A 22,738-nucleotide genomic window follows, 5' to 3' on the forward strand; every position below is an offset into this window, starting at 1 on the left:
TGGTCTGCGTATGGCTGCGTACATCCTCCATTAAGCTCCACCTACTCCACATGCATCCTGCGTACTTATCTTTAACATTGGGTACTCAGCGACATGTATGCGGATGCGTCCACATGCGGCATTTTGACGTGCCCGCTGACAGCACGGGAACGCACGTACAACGCATGTCCCTGCAATACCCATTGTTACAGATAGGTACACAGGATGACGCAGGATGCATGCGAAAGTAGGTGGAGCTTAACAGAGGATGTACGCAGCCATACGCAGACCAGCCAAATGCAAGTGTGAAACCAGCCTTACATAGGCATGCGAATATATGAACCCTACATGTGATTGCATCTTATCTTGTACCTGATATATCATATGTAAACTAAGGTATGAACTTTAAACTTAAATATATTTGCATACTTTAATTGCCTAAAGGGCAATAACCATGAGAAGAATTTAAATTATTAATGAAACAATTGTGTGATTTCTCTGCATATAAGCAATGTGTGTGAATATAGGAAATGGATAGGAGCATATATGCCATATGTAAAAAATGCTTTGGGGGGGTAGTATCATGTGATGCCCCATTGACCTGTAGAATGAATGCACAAGATTTGGGGTAATAATGAGGCGCCGCAGCAGCTTGGGACAATACACTTAAATAGTTACTGTCATTTTAACAATCTTTGCATAAATTAATAGTAGAAGAAAATATAACACATTTTCTAATATTAGAGAAATATGCTTCTATCTCCACTTAAGAGCCACTTCTTCCCCACCTGTTCATTTGAAAGGAACCTGACAGCTGATACTTGCTGCCCAAACCACAGGCAGCATGTATCAAACACCGGCTGTATGATATCAGCCATATATGTTTCACTCTGAAATGCTCCAGCGTTTAGAGAAAAACAGTTTAAAGGGACTTAGTGTGAACTGTCATTCTGTGCTGACAAAGTCCATGCTTTGCTGCTTCTGTCTGTGTGGTACAGAGAGAAAAAAAAGCTGGACTCCCTGTTTTCGTGTGCTGTGTATTGGAGATATGAATGCAGCTAGTTTCCATCCACCAGCTCAGAGAGAACTGAAAATGAGAAAATACAGACTAGAAAACTAGTAGAAAGTAAATTATACAAGTCACAGCCAGAAATAGTAGTATTCCTCATACACACACATATGACAGCTAATTTTGGAGTTACCTGAAATGAGAAATGGTTCCATTTTTTATCATAACTCAATTTATCCTATAAAGTACTTGAGCTGTAAAAATTTCAATGCTCTGAATGTGACATCCACTCCATAGACCTCTGGGAGAAGACTCATATGATCTCAAAAAATTTTAATAAAAGAGAATATTATAGTGATCTTCTGCAGGTAGAAAGTAATTTTTTATAGAATGACTTGATTTTACAAATGAGTCATTCAAACCTTCTTTATTTTAATTTTTCTAGCATAAAGAACGCTTTATACTCCCTGTATGATTTTTTTTATTTTTTATTCCTGCTCCCCTTTTACAATGCATAGCAAAAATGAAAGAGTAGAAGAAACATTTTTGCACATTTATTTACATTCTTAAAGTGACCTTTTGGGGAAAAAGCTGATGCATGCATGGAGAGTTATTTCCGGAACAGGTTCCCAGGTGGCCCATAACAGCCTCAGAACGTGCAACCATGCTGAAAGACCCCGATGGATCTCAGAAAGACTGGTAACCAGGTAAGGATTACATTGAGGCAGGCAGTTTCCCTCAGGGCAAGACTAGAGCTTGCAGCTTTTTCCTTAGAGGGCCACTTTAAATTTGCGCTTTTTTTGGCAAATGCTCAGACACCCTGAGTTATATACTTAGTCCTATCCAGACTACTGAATGCTAATAACTAGTGGCCAACATTTTAGGTGCCAGTGTTTCTAAATGACAAGACCTGGTTTGAATAACTAGATAGAATGGTGTTATTAAAATACCATTTTTTTTATTTACGGTACTCAACAAACAATATTTCTCAGAGCTCCACAAGCTATTGAATGTATCCCATAGTCTTTGTACGCTATAGAGTCAGCGTTATCCCCCTGACCACCAATCTTTGTGCTTTATGATTTTGTTTGACTGAATTTTGCTGAAAATGTAATGGTGCTTTGTTTACAAACAATTTACGGTAATTGGAGCTGCACCTCCAGCTTCTGATATTTCAATGAACGGACAAAGAATTAAGGTAAGTAAAATTACATATATTTAGTGCAAAGGTTCATTGCTTCTTGCATTGTAGTTGGACTGTGAGCAATTAAAAAGTGATACTAATTTAATAAGCTTGGTTGAAGATTCGTATAGTCTTTACATATTGAAATACTATCAATAATACACAGAGAAGTCATGTTGGCTATTTCCCCTAAAATAGATATAAAAGCTCATGAGTGGGTGCTGGATCTTGGGACACTGTCTTGATTGGTAATTTTAATTAATCGCCTGATTTTAAATAATGATTCCTATTATTCATCTTCCATCTCATTGCCAAATTGAGCTTTGAGGAGGACATTTATTCTTTTTACCCAGGCTCATGTAGTAAAGTAGGCATGTATGCTAGAGTAGAGAAAAATAAGACTCTCTGCACTGCTTTGGCAACCAGACCAGTGCAATCTTCACGTTTGCAGCCGGCATCCTTGGCCTCTGGCATTTACCAGGCCCCGCAAACATCATAACATGCATCATTACATTGTGGGGTCTAGAAAATACCAAGGATGAAAAAGTGAAGACTGCACTGATCCAGCTGTCATTGAGGGCCAGAGTACATGCCAGACCATAGCAGCCCAAATTTTTGCTCCACTGTAACAGTAACTATCAAAAATATGTCAAGCTTGTTATAATATTACAATATTATAATTTTGATAAACCAATATAAATATTCATGTACCAAACATGGGGTTTCGATATTTTTGGTTTTACCATTAGTCAATAACTAAATTAAATATTTAACATAATGTGTTTATTAAATTCTTTACATTCCTACACATATATAAATAATTTTTTAACCATGCTTAACGAAGCCCTCATATAAAGACTTTTCTTTTCTAAATCTGTGCATACAGTTGGTACAGAACATATTCAGACCTATTTAAAATTTTCACTCTTTGTTTCATTGCAGCCATTTGGTAAATTCCAAAAAGTTCATATGTTGACATTTTTGCACATTTATTAAAAAAAAAAACCTGAAATATCACATGGTCATAAGTATTCAGACCCTTTGCTCAGCATTGAGTAGAAGCCCCCTTTTGAGCTAGTACAAACATGAGTCTTCTTGGGAATGATTCAACAAGTTTTTCACACCTGGATTTGAGGATCCTCTGCCATTCTTCCTTACAGATCCTCTCCAGTTCTGTCAGGTTGGATGGTGAACGTTGGTGGAGAGCTATTTTCAGGTCTCTCCAGAGATGCTCAATTGGGTTTAGGTCCGGGTTCTGGCTGGGTCAGTCAAGAATGGTCACGGAGTTGTTCTGAAGCCACTCCTTTGTTATTTTAGCTGTGTACTTAAGGCCATTGTCTTGTTGGAAGGTGAACCTTTGGCCATGTCTGAGGTCCGGAGCACTCTGGAAGAGGTTTTCATCCAGGATATCTCTGTACTTGGCCGCATTCATGTTTACTTCAATGACAACCAGTCGTCCTGTCCTGCAGCTGAAAAACACCCCCATAGCATGATGCTGCCACCACCATGTTTGACTGTTGGGATTGCATGGGGCAGGTGATGACCAATGCCTGGTTTTCTCCACACATACTGCTTAGAATTATCACCAAAAAGGTCTGTCTTCATCTCATCAGACCAAAGAATCTTATTTCTCATGGTCTGGGAGTCCTTCATGTGTTTTTTAGCAAACTCTATGCAGGCTTTCATATGTCTTGCACTGAGGAGAGGCCTCCATCAGGCCACTCTGCCATAAAGGCCCAACTGGTGGAGGGCTGCAGTGATAGTTGACTTTGTGAAACTTTCTCCCATCTCCCTACTGCGTCTCTGGAGCTCAGCCACAGTGATCTTGGGGTTCTTCTTTACCTCTCTCAACAAGGCTCTTCTCCCACAATTGCTCAGTTTGGCTGGACGGCCAGGTCTAGAGAGACTTCTGGTGGTCCCAAACTTCTTCCATTTAAGGATTATGGAGGCCACTGTGCTCTTAGGAACCTTGAGTACTGCAGAAATTCTGTTGTAACCTTGGCCAGATCTGTGCCTTGCCACAATTCTGTCTCTGAGCTCCTTGGCCAGTTCCTTTGACCTCATGATTCTCATTTGGTCTGACATGCACTGTGAGCTGTGAGGTCTTATATAGACAGGTGTGTGCCTTTCCAAATCAAGTCCTATCAGTTTAGTTAAATACAGCTGGACTCCTATGAAGGAGTAGAACCATCTCCAGGAGGATCACAAGGAAATGGACAGCATGTGACTTAAATATGAGTGTCTGAATACTTATGACCATGTGATATTTCAGTTTTTATTTTTTATAAAATTTGCAAAAAATTCTACATTTGTTTTTTTTTTCAGTCAAGATGGGGTGGAGAGTGTACATTAATGAGCGAAAAAAAATGACCTTTTTTGAATTTACCGAATAGCTGCAATAGAATAGCAATAGAAACAAACAGTGAAAAATTTAAAAAGGGGTCTGAATACTTTCCGTACCTGCTGTATATATGTGCATGTAGTGTCAGTGTGTTAATAAACTCCTCTAACGCTGCCTTATCTGGAATCCAGTGCCATTCTGCGTCTCTTCTGAGTAATGTCACCACTCTTCAGACTCTCCGGGTCACACTGCACTTTGTAAAATAGACAATGTAAGCCTGTGGAGAGTCCCAACGAAGGTCCATAGACCTACATTGTAAAAGATTTCCAGCTCACACACAGATTGAGCCAGAGAGTCTGAAAAACTGTGATGTCACTGAGAAGAGGAGCAGAATGGCATTGGATACTGGAGAAGGCGGTGGTAGATGAGTAAATTAACACATGTACACAGATTTATTACAAATAAAATCTTCATGGGATGGCTTCTATAAACCAAACCATTCTCTGCTGTGCCTCAATTTTATTTGAATGCCATAAAAAACAACTGTTAATTGTTCCCAATTTTTAACCAAATGTCCACACTTGGCCTTGCTGCAATGGGAAAAATGTATTGGCCAAGAATCATCGCTCTCTCAGCCCATAAGATATGTGAACAGTGGCTTGTAGATGGCCAATACATAAGCTGTATTTCTTCCCTACTAGAACTACTTCTTAAAAAAGCACTACCATGAAAGTTTGTATCCTTTTAATATATTGCAATAATTCATATTATGCAGCACGGAGTACTTACAATTGCTCAATTTGCATTTCTACCCAGTCAATTCTTCTGTTTCCCTTTAGTTTTATGACAACAGATGATTAAAAACTGACTAGCTGAATCTTTCTAAGCTTACTGCAAAAGTCTATGGCAGGGGGAGGAGGTAGCAGCTTGGTCAAGAGATCAACAGGAGAATGATAAATGCAGGGACAAAAGACTTCCTGTTTCTACATAGAGCAAAGAAAAGCGAATAATTAGTTGGGTAGAAAGGCAAAATGAGCAATTGTAAGTACACAGTACTATATAATATGATGATTGCAATATATTAATAGGATAAAAACTTTGCTGCGAGTGCTTCTGTGATCATTCTTCCTATTGATTTACTGGAATTGTAGATTGGAAATAATTCTTAACTATGTAGTAGTGCTTTCAAAGCCATAGAAACTTGTTCCTGAGTTCTCGAGTTAACAAAACCATTTATATCCATAAAAGACCAAGCAGTCAGCTAAATTAGCAAATTTAGATGTATAATGTTAGCGGGCACTAATCTCCATGAAAAATGGATCAAAAATACAACTCCAAATAGTGGAGGATTAGAGAATGCTCTTACATATAGAAGATTAAATATATTTGTGACCCACCTTCTCCAATTCCTGAAACATTCCCGCAATGTTACTTGTATTGTATGACGCTACGTTTGTGGTTCAGACGATACCACAGAGATAAATCATAGGAATACACTGTTGTACAATAACCATTCCATTTATAGTAATTTAATTTAGTTCTAAAGTGCTGGGAGAAGAGGTCTTAAGATTAACAACCCTTAAGAATAAGCTAATGTCTGTAACCTGCTTGACAAACCGTTTTTTTTTTTTTTTTTTGTGTGCAAACATGTCAAAACTCACATGCTGCTGGTGGAAATCGCCATAGAAAATTTGAAATGATGCATCAGAAAAGATCATTTTGGCTAAATATCAAGAGAAATCTATCTATTGGCAAGCTGTTATATTGTAGTGCAGCTCCATTTTGCTACACATGTTCTGCATTCCCCTTTAGTGTTCTTCAGTAGTCAGAAAGCCCTGCTGATGCTGAACGACTAACATGAAAGCTTAGACACAGCTTAGTAAGCTTCGATATAAAAAGCAAACGAAAATGGTAAAAAAATATTGCAAAATAGATCGCTGTTAATGGACTTCCACACTCAACTATGTGAACGGGAAGGGATTCCTACCTTATTTAACGCTCTGTAAAAGGAAATTGTTACAAATATATAGTTGCTAAATTTTACAGCAGTCCTATATAGTTATCTTATAGTCTTGTCGTGACCTGCTCCTCCTGCCCGTCTTTCCACTTGTTGATGAGCAGATCACATGCTTCTCCCCATGACTCAAACACATCCTCTGTTGAGTCTATCAACTTGGCATTAGAAGAGCAGAGGTCGGAAGCACAGTGTAGGGAGCTAGTATGAACAGGAGTAGGATCCTGACTTATTCCACCAATGCTCCCATCTTGACTCACCTCATTGAGGTTAATTTCACTATTAGAGCACTCTGGCTCTGGATCAGTTTGCTTTACGTCCTGCCACATGTAATGAGGCTGGACCAGACCATCAGAGATGGTATATACTGCTTCACTAGCAGGCTCTGGCACGTGTCCATTCATCTTGGAAAAAAGTAAGCCTAGTCTTTTAAAGGACTCCTTCTTGGAGCTTGAAAGCCTCTGGAGTTTGTTGCCGTTTCGAATAAAGGAACGCTTGTTAATGCCATTACTTTTGGGAGCATCTTCCATTATCTCAATCCCAGACATTGTTTTAAAGAGAGCTGAGACATTGAAGTCTTTTTTTTTGTTGGCTACATTGAAGGACACACTTTTCTCCTTGGGTCTTTCTTCTGGTGCTTCTTCTTTTTGGGACACCTCTGTGCTGCTGGTGGAATAGCTTCTCCTTGGAGGTTTCCTGTTTCCGAGAAGGTCAAGCACTTCATAGCGGAAGCTGGAGATGTCTTGTTTTAATTCCTGCGGGTACAAAGCAAAATTTATAAAAGAACATTAAAAGGTGTCCTCAAGGTACGGAAAATCTGTGTTTTTTTTTTTTAGATCTAATTTAGTTTATTCTTAGGTTAATTCCTAATACAATTCTGAAACTTTTGAACCTGTCGGTATGATTACAACAGTGGGCACTGGCCAGAAATTATAACTTACTGTACCCAAGGTAATAAAAAATTCCAACATTAGGACAAATATATAAATTGGCACATTAAAAATCCCATGTGACAGCAATTGTGTGCTCAAAGGATTTGTGAGATATTTTTTAGCAAAGTAGGTGCTTCCTGAGAATCACATGTTAAGAACAATTTGCACATATCATCTTGCAGAATTGAAAAGCTTTTGAAATTTGGGTAAATGAGACATTCAGATAATTATAATGTGATTTGCTGTTATAATAGACAGAGGAGCAAGGTTATATTTTTAAAAACATTTTTGGGGAATTATTTTTTAGAATGTGTTTTCAACAGATAGGCAAAATAGTTTTACTCCTGGCACGGTGAGACTTATTCCTTTACACAGTGCTGCCATCACAGAAATCCAACCAATACTTCTCTAAGGGGACCTGCTACTCTGCAGCTGGTTTGATGCATCTGGATTGCATGGTCTGAATACGAACCCCAATGTCCAGAACAGAACTGTCAGGTCTTTTGACCAAAATGCAATATCCTCATAAGAGGCTGTTGCATAGATCAGGAGATATCCCCCCTCCCTTGCTTGGACCGTAAAAGTCAGACATGTGAAACCAGTGTTCTTTAGACATTGGATTGGGAAGAATCAAAAGAAAAAGATATTTTTAAGGGCATCTTCGGATAAATATATGTATGGACTGGGGTGGAAACAAAAGAGAATATACATACAGGATGGCAGGGGATCAAAGCTGCTGCTTTCTGTGAGGTAAAACATTCCCCTGCCTATTTAAAAACAAGTTTTACCTCACAGAGAGATTAGTGTGCAAAGCTTTCCAACTAACAATCCAATGGTTCCTTATAATAAGGTTAAAAAAGTGAAAAACAGCACACAAATTTTTTTTAAAAAACGGACTTTATTGCCCAATTGCTTGGCGATGTTTCGGATGTGATATCCTTTCTCAAGCGCTGTTTTTCTCTTTTGTTGAGCTATATATATACGCAAATCTACAATACTTTTGTTTATATGTAATACTGTTAATTTTTTGTATCTTGATAATTTGTTACGAAAACATTAGGATCTGGCTATTATCATTCAGCTTTAGGTGCACAGGCCCTCTGCACACTGACACGAATCTAGTTTTGCATTGAGCATATGTGGATGGGGCCTCTCAGGCTGCTGATTGGACTTGTGGAGTCAGAGGAGGCAAAAAAGTATAAATAAATACAGTAGAGTTCAAAATAAGTGTTCAGAAACATAAGTTAATGTATTGTGAACATTGCATACTGTTTTCTAATTCAAAACATGAAGAGAAATGTAGGTGATTTTTAACTACTTTACAAAAAATAGCGGTGTCTGTCTTTGTCTTTACAAACTCACAATACGTACTATTTTTGTGGATTTAGCATTCCTGAGAATCGCCAACCTAATATTTAGTTGTATACCCAGTTTTTTTGTTGTTGTTTTTTTTAGAATCGCTTCACATCTATGTTGCATAGTCAGCCAACTTCTGGCCCCTGTCACCTGTTATTCCAGCCCAGGAGGCTTGGACTACATCTCACAATTTTTTGGCATTTGTTGGCTTTGCCTCAGAAACGGCATTTTTAATGTCACCCACAAGTGTTCTATTGGACTAAGGTCCAGGGATTGGGCCGGCCACTCCATAACCTCAATTTTGTTGCATAGGAACTAAGCTTTTGCATGCTTACTGAGTGTTTAGGGTCATTGTTTTATTGAAACACCCATTTCAAGGGCATATCCTCGTCAGCGTAAGGCAACATGACCTCTTCAAGTATTTTAATATATGTAAACTAGCCCATGATCCCTGGTATGCAGTAAATGGGTCGGTACCATAGTAAGAGAAACATGCCCATATCATGATGCTTGCACCACCATGCTTCACTGTCTTCAGAGTGTTCTGTGACTTGAATGCAGAGTTTGGGGGTCGTCTGATGAACTGTATTGTATTGGAGCGTGAATACAAATAGAGGACATCATCATAAGAAGATGGGTGGCCCAGGACCGGACCGCGACGCCCATCAGACCCGAACCGGGACCGCCCCTGGGTGAGTATAATCTAACCTGTTTTTCTCATCTTTCAGGATACATCGGGGGCTTATCTACAGCTTTCCAGAATGCTGTAGATAAGCCCCTGATGCTAGTGGGCTTAGCTCAACTTACATTTTGGGGGTGACAGGTTCCCTTTAACATTCATCCATTTGAATGGTAGTCTTCCGTTTTTTCCGTCTCTCTGGTTTGGCTTTGCATTTTAAAGCATAGGCTGTTCAGCTAAAATGATCTCCAATTGTTGTCTGCACTTCTTTATAAGTTTTACCCTCGCCAATCAACTTTTTAACCCCTTCATGACCTTGGGTTTTTCCATTTTTCCGTGTTCATTTTTCGCTCCCCTCCTTCCCAGAGCGATAACTTTTTTATTTTTCCGTCAATTTGGCCATGTGAGGGCTTATGTTTTGCGGGACGAGTTTTACTTTTGAATGACATCATTGGTTTTAGCATGTCGTGTACTAGAAAACGGGAAAAATATTCCATGTACGGTGAAATTGCAAAAAAAGTGCAGTCCCACACTTGTTTTTTGTTTGGCTTTTTTGCTAGGTTCACTAAATGCTAAAACTGACCTGCCATTATGATTCTCCAGGTCAGTACGAGTTCATAGACACCTAACATGACTAGGTTATTTTTTATCTAAGTGGTGAAAAAAAATAAAAAATTGCGCCATTTTCCGATACTCATAGCGTCTCCATTTTTCATGATCTGGGGTCGGTTGAGGGCTTATTTTTTGCGTGCCGAGCTGGCGTTTTTAATGATACCATTTTGCTGCAGATGCATTCTTTTGATCGCCCGTTATTGCATTTTAATTCAATGTCGCGGCGACCAAAAAAATGTAATTCTGGCGTTTCGAATTTTTTTCTCGCTACGCTGTTTAGCGATCAGGTTAATGCTTTTTTTATTGTTAGATCAGGTGATTCTGAATGCGGCGATACCACATATGTGTGGGTTTGATTTTTTTTTTTATTGATTTATTTTGAATGGAGCGAAAGGGGGTGATTTAAAGTTTTATATTTTTTTTATTTTTTTTTCACATTTTTTTTACTTTTTTTTTTTTTTAAACTTTTGCCATGCTTCAATAGCCTCCATAGGAGGCTAGAAGCAGGCACAACGCGATCGGCTCTGCTACATAGCAGCGATCATCAGATCCCTGCTATGCAGCAGAAATGCAGGTGTGCTGTGAGCGCCGACCACAGGGTGGCGCTCACAGCTACCGGCGATCAGTAACCATAGAGGTCTTAAGGACCTCTATGGTTACAATGCAGAAGCATCGCTAACCCCCGATCATGTGACGGAAGCGCCGGTTAAATGCCGCTGTCTGCGTTTGACAGCGGCATTTAACTAGTTAATAGCGGCGGGTGAATCGCAATTTCACCCGCCGCTATTGCGGGCACATGTCAGCTGTTCAAAACAGCTGACATGTCCCGGCTTTGATGCGGGCTCACCGCCGGAGCCCTGCATGAAAGCAGGGGAGCTGTCCTCGGACGTACTATCCCGTCCGAGGTCAGAAAGGGGTTAATCAGTCCGCTGTCCTTCTGAACAATGTCTCCCACGACCCATATTTCTCAGGCTTTCAATGAGAAATGCATGTACAACATGTCCTGGCTTCAGCCTTAAATACGGGTCACCTGGTTCACACCTGATTCTTCACAGAATGATTGACCTCACTAATTGAACTCCATACTGCTATTATTATGAACACATGGCCTTGGAATTAATTATTCTAATACACAGACTCAAAAACCTGCAGATCATGAATGCAGAGTCTGGTGGTTTTCTTAGAATCTGCTGAATGAACTGGTAAATTGTTTGACACGTGGTAATATAATTTATATCAAAAACATTGATGCATCTGGTTAGTCATATTGGATTGCTATTATTTTGAACACTACTGTAACTGCTATGTTTGTTTTTGTGTTTTATTTTTTAAGAACAGATGTGTTATTCTTACATCTAAGTAATGAAACTAATAAAATAGCAGAGTTATTCCCTTTTAGTCGACACTCGACACACAAGGGAGCTGGATACCGGGGTCTTAATAACAGAAAGAAGATGAATATGTGAAAACAGGGTAAACAGCAGATTTCATAGCTGCATGAACTTCCATCAGAGATGGTGAGACGACCAGCTGTGAGGAGAAACAATTGCTTCCTGTGAGACGAGTGTATCTGAGTGTGACTTATATGAATCTTTCATGTGCACGACACACAACACAGACACACAGAATAACATTTCTGATTAACTATTCAGTTAACAATTATTTCTGGAGCAAAGTGCTATTATATATTTCAGTCACAGTACAGAGCATGGCATGGTGTGAGACTGGCCCAAAATCTGCCCAATTACCATCACAGCTCAGGACACACAAATAATAATCGGACTCTGTGGCATGACTTCAAGTTCGTGACCGCCAATGCAAAAGCTCCAAGACAACTCCCGAGGAGTATGGGTCTTTGTTATTCTCTTAGAGACCAAAGGGACAATTTGGGCCCATGGGTGCTCTAGGACTTGGGTACAACTGCAACGCCTAAAATGACACCCCTGATCAGACTACTCTAAGGATCAAAAGTACATGTGCATATAAATGCCGCCATCATCAGCTTTAACATACTACACTAAGCATCATCAAATCATCAGTACATATGCTTAAAAGTGCCGCTATCAGCTTTCACATTCTGCTCTAAATCATCAGATCATCAGTATGTGTTACGTATAAGTGCCGCCATCATCAGCTTTCACATTCTACTCTAAGCATCATCAGATGTACAGTACATGAGCATATATGTGTACCGCCATCATCAGCTTTAACATACTACACTAAGCATCATGAAATCATCAGTACATGTGCTTAAAAGTGCTGCTATCATAAGCTTTCACATTCTGCTCTAAATCATCCGTACATGTGCGTATAAGTGCCGCCATCCTCAGCTTTCACATTCTACTCTAAGCATCATCAGATGTACAGTACATGTGCGTATATATATACCGCCATCATCAGCTTTAACATACTACACTAAGCATCATGAAATCATCAGTACATGTGCTTAAAAGTGCCGCTATCATCAGCTTTCACATTCTGCTCTAAATCATGAGATGTACAGGACATGTGCGTATAAGTGCCACCATCATCAGCTTTAACATTCTGTGCTAAATCATCAGATCATCAGTACATACGCTTATAGGTGCCGCCATAATCCGCTTTCACATTTTACTCTAAACATCATCAGATGTACAGTACATGTGCGTATAAGTGCCGCCATCATCAGCTTTCACTTACTACACTAAGCATCATCAAATGATCAGTGCATGTGCTTAAGTGCCGCCATCATCAGCTTTCACATTCTACGCTAAATCATCAGATCATCAGTACATTATAAGTGCCGCCATCATCAGCATCATAAGCCATAACTAATTCAGTCCAAAGCCGCTATCCTTCTTACTGATGGTCTCCAGGGAGGTGCTGATGTTTTTCTAGATAGCACAGAGTAAAAAATCTGAAAGTTAGCCATTTAACACCACCAGAGGGTGTACCCCTATTTCTTTTCATAGCTGCGACTACTTGTATTACGGTCATTAATTGTACTTTTTTAAATGCTGCAATTTGGGGGTACTTATTAACATAAAAAATATGCAGCAATCTTGCCACTTTTTTCATATTAAATGTACTTTATTCATTGTACAGCATAGGTAACATATCACCTACTGTATATCCTATGGGTCAGTATGATTATACATACAATACCATTTGTATATTTTTTAATGTTTTCCAACTGTAGCACATTTAATGGCAAAAAAATCAAGTTCTTATGTAGCAGGACTCTAGCGTTCTGATTTGTATAGATGTTTTGACCATTACAGCCATATGTGGGCTAGGTTTTTGGAGGGATGAGACAAACGACTTTTGCTTACATACAAATTATTGGGTACCTTTTATCATTTTGAAGGGGGTGGGTAAAAAAAGGAAAATAAGCAAAATTCTACTGTACTTGTCTTTTGTTTCTTTTTATGCCATATTTCTTGTACTGTTAAAATATTCTTGTTCGCACCATATAGTAAGTGCTGTTTTATGTTTCATTGATCACTTTTGCAGAATTAAAAGAAAAGGTTATTTTTTTTTAACCTTTTTCTTAGACTTTACAGATTTTTACTTCTACAGGGGTATTTCACAATGTGGTCATTGATATTTTTAGAATGCATACTCAGTTACATAATATCTGATGTTAGACCCTGCTCCTATGGCGAGCCATCAGCACCCCGCTTTTGTCCTAACCCCCTATGCACCTCTGTCAAGTGTCAAATTCAGTGCAATGACAGACAATCCCATTTAACATTCTTATGGGAAGATTTAATAATCCTGTCTATTTCCTAGACAGCATAAAGCTTGACTAGACAGCATTATAGCGTGCTAAATTTATCACAGTGACTTATACTTGTTAAAAGTGGTGTAGTTGTAGACATTCATGTTCATCTTTACACTATCTTGGAATTCCATTTTTCACACCAAAAGACTGAGGAAACAATAGATTTGGTATATTCTTCAAATAAATGTAGCCACACATCCTTATTTTGAAAGTTTATAAAAGTGTCCTGTGAAGTATAAAAAGTGCTTAAATGCTTAAAGGGAGTCCCTCACCCCCCAATCCCCTCATTTGCATACTATAAAATAGTTTTTATGCCAACTAAAACCCCCACTAAAATCTATACTATTGGTATGATTTTTATAGGGTCCAAATCTCCTACATACCTGTCTAAGTGGTTTAGTTAGTGTTTTGGGGTGACAGACTTCCATTAATACCAAACCTTTTATTAATGTGGCACATTTTAGTTTTGCTATATATCTATAACTCCCAACACAATATGATGCCCCCGTACAGTATATCACCACAAAGCCCGCATGCAGTATGACCTCTTCACAGAGCCCTGTTTACACAATATAATGTCCCCACACATCGTTCTGTGCTTGTATGTCCCCTCATATATTACAGTATGTCCTCTCACACATTGTTACAAGAGCCCCCCATACAGTATGACATTCCCACACATCCTCCTACTTGTTTGCCCCCTCATGTCACCTCAGAGCCCCTGTACAGTATGACATTCCCATACAGCCTCCCTACACAATATAATGTCCCCACACATCCCTCTGCTCCGTTCTACGTCACCACACAGCCCCTTTACATAGTATTGTGCAGCCACACAGCCCCCCTTGCACAATATTATGTCCTCACACAGCCCCTTTGCACAGTGATGTCCCCACATAGCTCCCCAAGCAGCATTATGTTCTCACACAGTCCCCTTGCACAATATTATGTCCCCACACAGCCCCTTTACATAGTATTGTGTAGCCACACAGCCCCCCTTGCACAATATTATGTCCTCACACAGCCCCTTTGCACAGTGATGTCCCCACATAGCTCCCCAAGCAGCATTATGTTCCCACACCGTCCCCTTGCATAGTATTATGTTCCCACAGTTTCCAACAATGTTCTATCAATTGGAAAAAAAAAGCTATTTACCTCACCTTGTTTACTTGCTGCTCCGATCTACTCTGCGTTCTGTGGCACATCGTAGAAACGCCATTGCGCCTTCTGCACTCTCAGAAGAACAGGCTCAGTGAGGCAAAAGGGACCCGATGGCTCCCTGTTTCATCATTGCTTTCACTGGTAATTGCATCCTGAAGATGCAGAGATCCCGGGCGGGACGTGGCCTCGTGGTTCCACTGTATCCAGCTCTTTGGCTGTTCGAGTCATTGGGCCGCGTCGGAACAGCCAAAGGGAAGCATGGGACCTGAGGGCTACTCTTTGCCCATTTCTGTCGTAATGCATTTGTAAAAGTCACAGTACTTTATAAAATATATACAATACATACAGGAACTACAATAAAGATAGATCTTGTAATACAATCTAAACATAATACAACAATGCTTTATTACCTTGAAGTTTTCTTCCGTTAACCCTTCATTTGTTTTTGAATTCCTAATCATTGCTGCAACATATCGCTTCACCAGATTTCTGATAACTTCCTACAGTAGGAGAAAATAATTTGGAATGTTAGAAAGCATAAAAAATATAAATATACAACAATTTAAAGTGCTATTTTTTCCCTATATATTACATTTCATTTTCACTTTTTCTAATTTATCTTTAACACAATCAGTTTTTAATGATAGAGACAAAGTCTTTAGTTATAAGACCATGATTGATTATAATGTACACAATAAAGCTATTTTGTAAAACATTGTAGTACAGTTCACTATAAGTTAGGTCCATCAGTATGTCAACAATAACGCCAGTGTTCGGGAGCGTCAGAAAATAGTGTGGTTAAACCTATTATACATTTACAAATGTTTAATAGGAATCTGTCCGCAGGTTTTTACAATAGAATCTGATAGCAGCATGATTTAGGGGCAGTGAGCCTCTTTCCAGCAATGTATTACTTACAGGTCAGTTTGAAGCAACTTTTATAAAATCACTGTTTTCTCTGCTGCAGAAGTAGCAGTGCTGTCTGCTTTAGTTTGACTGGTTATCAATAATGGGGGGCCCCACACCATTTAAAAAATATATATATATATTTAAAAAATTAAAAACCACAGCATGGGGACCCCTCTATTTTTGATAACCAGCCAAGATAAGCTGACAGCTGGGGACTGCAGCCCGCAGCTGTCAGTTTTGCCTGGGCTGGTTATCAAAAATAGAGAGGACTGTACTTTTTAAAACATTTTTACAGTATGCGCCAGCCAATCACTGCTATGGAAACACTTAACATGGCTGTGGTTGACCCGGAAGTGCCCACACAGTAAAGCTTGTTGATCGGCAGCCTAACAACAAGCTCTGTATGGGCTGCCTAACTCAAACAGTAACACAGATTTCCAGGGGCAGTCTGTGTTTGGGGTTCGTGTATGGACACTAGGCGTCCGGTACAGACCCGAAACTTTATCGTTCAATTTCACCCATCTCTAATTGCAAGCTCTACAGCTTGGACCTTGCAAGTACTATGCTCCTTGCCTAAGCAACCAGTAAACCATGAGAGTAAAAATACCTGTGTTCTTGTGAACTGAGTTAAATTGCAAAGTTGATTGCTATTACAAGCACTTTTCAGTTTTAAGCATGTAAAAAGGAGTATGCAATCCTTTCAAATTTTGAAAATTCATCATGCTCAGGACCAGTATTATGTGCCAGATTTTGGGAAATTCCTAAGAATTAATGGGAACCTTTCAGCAGGTTTTCATTAAATCTGAAAGCAGCAAAATGTAGGGGCTGACAGCCTGATTCAAGGGATGTGTCACTTGCTCAGCAGCTTGCTGTATTTTTTAATGCAATCAGTGTTTTATCAGCAGGAGATTATCATTACAGGACCAGGTGTCACATGCCAGGCAGTGCAACTAACCTGCGTAACCCCAGTACCCCACCACTCAATGTAACTGGAACTGTAAATGCACCATAGATAATGTCATACAATCCCTACGGCTGTATATTGCAAAGCAGCAGTGATTGTGCGCCTTACTTTGAAAAAAAAACTGTTCTTAGAGGGACTTTGTCAGCACAGAATGACTGGTCAAACCAAGTACAGGCGCTTAATGCTTCATGGCGGGGCCAATAAGATATATACACCTCCCCACCTACTTGTTTTCCATCTATCTCCAACCTTCTTTGGCTCTATGAAGCCAGAGCTGTCAATCACATAAGGGGTGGAGACAGATGGAAAACCCGCAGATGGGGAGGTGTATATAAATGATTGTCCCCACCATGAAGCACCGAGCACCTGTACTTGGTTTGAACAGTCATTCTGTGTTGACATTAGTTATAAACTTGGCGCACACTATATGAGCATGCAAATAGTGCATGGAGTGACAAATATCAAAGCTTTCACCCGGTTAGGGTAAAAAACTCCATACCCAACTCGCAATTTAAGAAGGTCAGCAAAATAGTGTCCAATTGCAGCGCCCCAGAGTCCTGGTCGTTGCAGTACTGTGGCTCCGCCACTAAGGGGAGCTATGGTACGTCTGATGGCACTGAAGGAGTTCACCTGACCAGGTATCACAGACACCAATACATTTCACAGCCGGGCCTCCAGGGGGAGCTAAGGGTTCTATTCATTAGGCCACTCCTCACATACTGGTAAAACTGGGGGTCAGGCAGGAAGTTAGTGAGAAAGCTGACTGGGTTGGAACCAGGCAACACCTTGTGGCAGAGGGTGTTGTGGGGGAAGATTCGGTAGGGCCCCTGTCGGGGGTGGGATCCTGACAGAGGTCTGGCAACTTGGGAGAACGTCACGGGACCGTGCCTGCTCAGCATAGCGGCGGTACCCAAGGAAGGATTAGAAGCGAGATATATTGTGCTGAGTGAGAAACGAGATCAAAGCAACAAGGAGAATACCAGTAGGAGTCGTGCTGTGAGACCGAGGCAACATCCTACTGAGGCGCACAACCGGCGGCCGGAACGCCGAGGAAGTATTCATACATCTAGCTTCAAGCAATACTTCAAACCAACGGCAGGACAGTCAGTCATAGGCGGGCTGTCTCACCTAAATCACCTACGAAGACATAGGGGGCAACTTGTGGAGAGGGGCGACTCTAGGGTCCCGGAAGAGCTCTGAGCCTACCCGTCATACGGGTGCCGTCCTAACCGTAACATCAGGGAGGGACAGAAGATTAGCGGAACATCATCTAATCGAGTTGTGAGGGAACTTAAGAAACAGACACAACAGTTGTGGGGACTTTCTGTAAGCACAGCAGGGAAGGACCACAACACATAGCGCTAGCAGGAAGGCACAGATTTCCACCTGCTAAGAGAACTCTGGAGGTGCCATTGGACCGGCCGGACTCACGCAGCCTGGTTAACCGTATTCCGGATTGAGGACCCAGAGATCTTCAGTAAAGAGGTAAAGAGACTGCAACCTGGTGTCCTCGTTATTTACTGCACCGCACCACCACCACCATCCATCACATCTATTACTGTACGCCCCTCAGCAGGGTCACGGACCGGGTCTAGCCACCGTGACAACCCCAGAGCAGAGACTCAGAGGCCCGATACCGGGTACCCCTCGGCCCTGCGGCAGTGGGGGCGCTACACAATCATCAAAGAAAAAAACAACGACTTGCAGAAATGCACTCCAAATTCTCTGACAGAGGTTATCCAGAACACACATTGGACATATCGAACACCACATTGTCTCCTAAACCTAAATCAGGGAATCGCATTCCCTTTGTCCACAGCTAACATCCTCTAGCCTATCTCATGCACAAGACCATATGCTGACATTGGCATATCTTGGGGACAGCCCACCCCAACATCAAAGAATTCAATGAACCATTCCTTCCTTGTTTCAGAAGACCAAGGAACACACGTGACATGCTGGTAAAAGCAGACGTGGGTCCTGCACATCAACCACAACAACGATTCCTTATGAATCCCAAATTCGGCACTTTCCCCTGTCTGCAATGTACAGAGTGCAACAATGTCCAGTGAGGAAATAATTTCTATCATCCCTATACGGGAAAAAATACACCATAAAAGACTATTCGACATGCGACACATCATTTGTCATCTACCTGATTAAATGCCCTTGTGGCCTATTCTACATAGGTGAGACCACACAACCTATTAAAGATCGCATTTCAAAGCATAAGTCAACGATTAGGTGTAAAAATCTATTACCAATTCCTCACCACTTCATCTCCTCCGGCCATACCATTGCACAACTTAAGTTCCAAGTCATAGAACAGGTTAAAGCACCACGCAGAGGGGGAAATCGAATCAGCCTCCTCAAAAGGAGGGAGGCGTTCTGGATCCACGAACTACAAACACTGGCCCCCAAAGGCCTTAAAAGGGACTATGATATCCAATCGTTTTTGCCACAGTCATAAACTTTATTGGTGTCACAATGTGTATAATATGTTAATGGAGATCATGCACAAACTTGTATAAATATCAACATCCTTGTTTTTCTGTATTACTAACTTAATTTTGCCCTAGTTATAATGGAGCCTATGCATCAATATTAAAGGGCACCTGTCACCCCGTTTTTTCCGTATGAGATAAAAATACTGTTAAATAGGGCCTGAGCTGTGCATTACAACAGTGTATTTTGTGGACCCCGATTCCCCACCTATGCTGCCAAAATACGTTACCAAAGTAGCCGTTTTCGCCTGTCAATCAGGCTGGTCTGGTCAAAAGGGCGTGTTGTCTTCCCCCAGATCTTGCTTAGTTTTCCGTTGGTGGCGTAGTGGTTTGCGCATGCCCAAGGTCCCGAATCCACTGCACAGGGGAGTGCAAAGAGCGCGATGTGCGTTATTTCCCTGTTGATCGGTGGGGACGGCCATCTTCCTTTGGCCGCGTGTGCACAGATGGAGAGCTCTGCTGCCCACGGCTTCAGGAAAATGGCCGCGGGATGCCGTGCGTGCGCAGATGGAGATCGCGGCGGCCATTTTCCTGAAGCAGAATTCGCATCTCGGCTTCAGGAAAATGGCCGCCGCGATCTCCATCTGCGCACGCGCGGCATCCCGCGGCCATTTTCCTGAAGCCGCGGGCAGCAGAGCGCTCCATCTGCACACGCGCGGCCAAAGGAAGATGGCCGCCCCCACCGATCAACAGGGAAATAGTGCACATTGCGCTCTTTTAACTCCCCTGTGCAGTGGATTCGGGACCTTGGGCATGCGCAAACCACTACGCCACCAACGGAAAACTAAGCAAGATCTGGGGGAAGACACCACGCCCTTTTGACCAGACCAGCCTGATTGACAGGCGAAAACGGCTACTTTGGTAACGTATTTTGGCAGCATAGGTGGGGAATTGGGGTCCACAAAATACACTGTTGTAATGCACAGCTCAGGCCCTATTTAACAGTATTTTTATCTCATACGGAAAAAACGGGGTGACAGGTGCCCTTTAACTCTCCTGTATTTCTAATTTCAGAATTATTAATGCCATCTGACATAGACACCCCCTGACTATGGATTCACTTCACACACAGCCTAGCAGCATTATACCCTCTTTGGAGTACACCCGCTATCTATTTCCGGCCTATGGAACGCTAGACAGCATCGCTGGAATGCTCAAATCCTTTTCTCCACCCACCTCCGGCTCTGTGGAATGCAAACGAGCGTCACTGGAACACACGATACGTCACTTCCGGTCGGCATCTTCCGGCCACGCGATTCCAATCACCACGTTACTGCACTATACAAATACTAGCTCAGGGCGCTTTTTGGTGTACGCAACTAGCGGTGGATACCACGTCTCCACCCCACACCCTATGCAGAGGCCGGTAAGTGACTCCACTCTGCAGCCTCAGCTGTGTAGTGCACCGAATAATAATCAGTCTAATCGCTTTTACTGTTAATGTTTGAACCCACAGATCCTTAGAATCACCTTGAACAAGCATTATCTAACTAGAGGTATGTACCTCAGCGCTGTGGTGTTTCCGACTCTTTCATTTGTCACTCCATGCACTATCTCTTGTAGGACACATTGCCCCATCACCATTCTACACAGTACACTACTCTAGGTAGGTAGATATCATATGTCAGCGTCGTTTTGTTGGGCTATACTGCAATATTGATTCGGCTACTTTAGCTATATTGATTATGATGTTACATGGCATTATTTTCTCTACTAAATATGTTTCCCAGACCTTTGATATGCTATCTGTATATACTTTGGTTTTGTTTCTTTATCATATTTTGTAGTACTTTGATGAAGGTCGCTGTGACCGAAACGTCTACTGTATGTACTGCACTCTATTAACTTTTTCCACTGCATCCATATAGTGTGTGCCAAGTCTATAACTAACGTCACACGGATTGGGACCCTACTTGAGCACCACTAATAGTTGTGCTAACGGTTTTCGCTTACAGTTCTGTGCCGACAGTCTCTTTAAGAAAGAACACAAAAGTCACATAGAAATATTCCAAACATCCTAATGGAAGGGGAAATCGTCCGCATTGGAGAACTATTCTTGTCTCTGCCTCTCTCGTCAGTTACCTAATAGGACTTGTTTCACTGAATGCAAATTTCATAACCTGCTTTAAAGAGGCAGAAAGCCAAAAATGAGTCACCGCCGTCTGCGGAGAAGTCATGCATATTGTATTCCGTTTTAAGCACAGAATGCAGGAGCTTTGTGACAACGCTCGGTAAGCGAAAGTCTAGTCCTGCTTGTCACAAATGTTTGGTGTCAAGCCAAGAAGGCAGGACCAGGACAATGTAATGCAGCAGAGCTCACCTGGTAATGCTGATTTTGGATCAGGTTGTCAGCATGCCGCTCCTGCAAATAAAAAACGTATACGTGAATTTCCTAAGCATCAGTTCAGTCCGATTATGTTTCTCCAGAGAGTCCATTTGGCTAAAGCCAGCTTGGCTACTTTGTTTTTAAAAAGAATATATGAAAATGTAATAAATGTGTCTTACGGTGAAGGTTTTTAGGTTTTCATGTTGTTTCTGGAGTTCCTCATCACGTTTTCCCGGGCAGAGCTGGTAGTGGATCCATTTGCACAGATACCAGATAGATTTTGGGCTGGCGATTATATTAAAAGGAGGTGGCAGAGTTCCACCTTCATCAAAGTAACTCATCCACAGTTTTGTCCTTGCAAACTTCCATTCAATATCAGCATGATCCTGCCAAAAGAAATGATGTCATTTAATCCCGGATGACTGAGCAAATTCTAGCTGTAATCCTTGCATTGCAATAGATAATGTATTTGGTTGATTTGTTGCATATTCTTATAAGGTGAACTTTGCTTTAATTAACACAGCAATAAATTCAATAGATTTTGGAAATTAGCGGAAAATCACGCGGAAAATCTGTATAGCAGCACAGACCGGCCACTGGCTGCTCACATCTGTGCCTGAGGAGCCAGGGTCCCTAGGGCATAGGAGACAACAAGGGTTTAAATGTCCAGCAGAAAGCAACACCATTCCGAACTGACTTTGGAGTCAATCACTTGCCATTTGGGCACAGTCAGACGACCATATTAATCGGACCGAGATCGGACCATAATACACGGACTGGCTGGCGGCTCTCCCGTCCCAAGAGTGACCGCTTCATATATTTCTATGAAGCTATCACTCTGTTGTCGGGAGAGCTGCCAACCAGTTCGTCCATTGGGGTCCAATCTCTGCCCGATTTATACAGCCGTCTTACTGTGCCCAAATGGCAAGTGATTGACTCCAAAGTCAGTTTGGAATGATGATGCTTTCTGCTGGACATTTAAACCCTTATTGTCCCCTGGCTCCTA

General features: G+C 41.3%; 1 protein-coding gene across 1 annotated transcript in view; it reads right to left on the bottom strand.

Annotated features, from left to right (window-relative positions):
* Positions 1-4,499: 4,499 nt before the first annotated feature.
* Positions 4,500-22,738, bottom strand: part of TRPC5 (transient receptor potential cation channel subfamily C member 5) — a 519,478-nt gene continuing 501,239 nt past the window's right edge. The window contains exons 8-11 of the mRNA XM_077285167.1: positions 21,912-22,118; positions 21,727-21,768; positions 15,440-15,529; positions 4,500-7,281 (exon numbers count right to left, since the gene is read on the bottom strand). Of these exons, the coding sequence (XP_077141282.1) occupies positions 6,577-7,281; positions 15,440-15,529; positions 21,727-21,768; positions 21,912-22,118 (1,044 nt within the window). The 3' untranslated portion in view covers positions 4,500-6,576. The remainder of the gene's footprint in view (positions 7,282-15,439; positions 15,530-21,726; positions 21,769-21,911; positions 22,119-22,738) is intronic.

The sequence above is a fragment of the Ranitomeya variabilis genome, chromosome 2 (assembly GCF_051348905.1).
Source record: "Ranitomeya variabilis isolate aRanVar5 chromosome 2, aRanVar5.hap1, whole genome shotgun sequence".
Taxonomy (NCBI): domain Eukaryota; kingdom Metazoa; phylum Chordata; class Amphibia; order Anura; family Dendrobatidae; genus Ranitomeya; species Ranitomeya variabilis.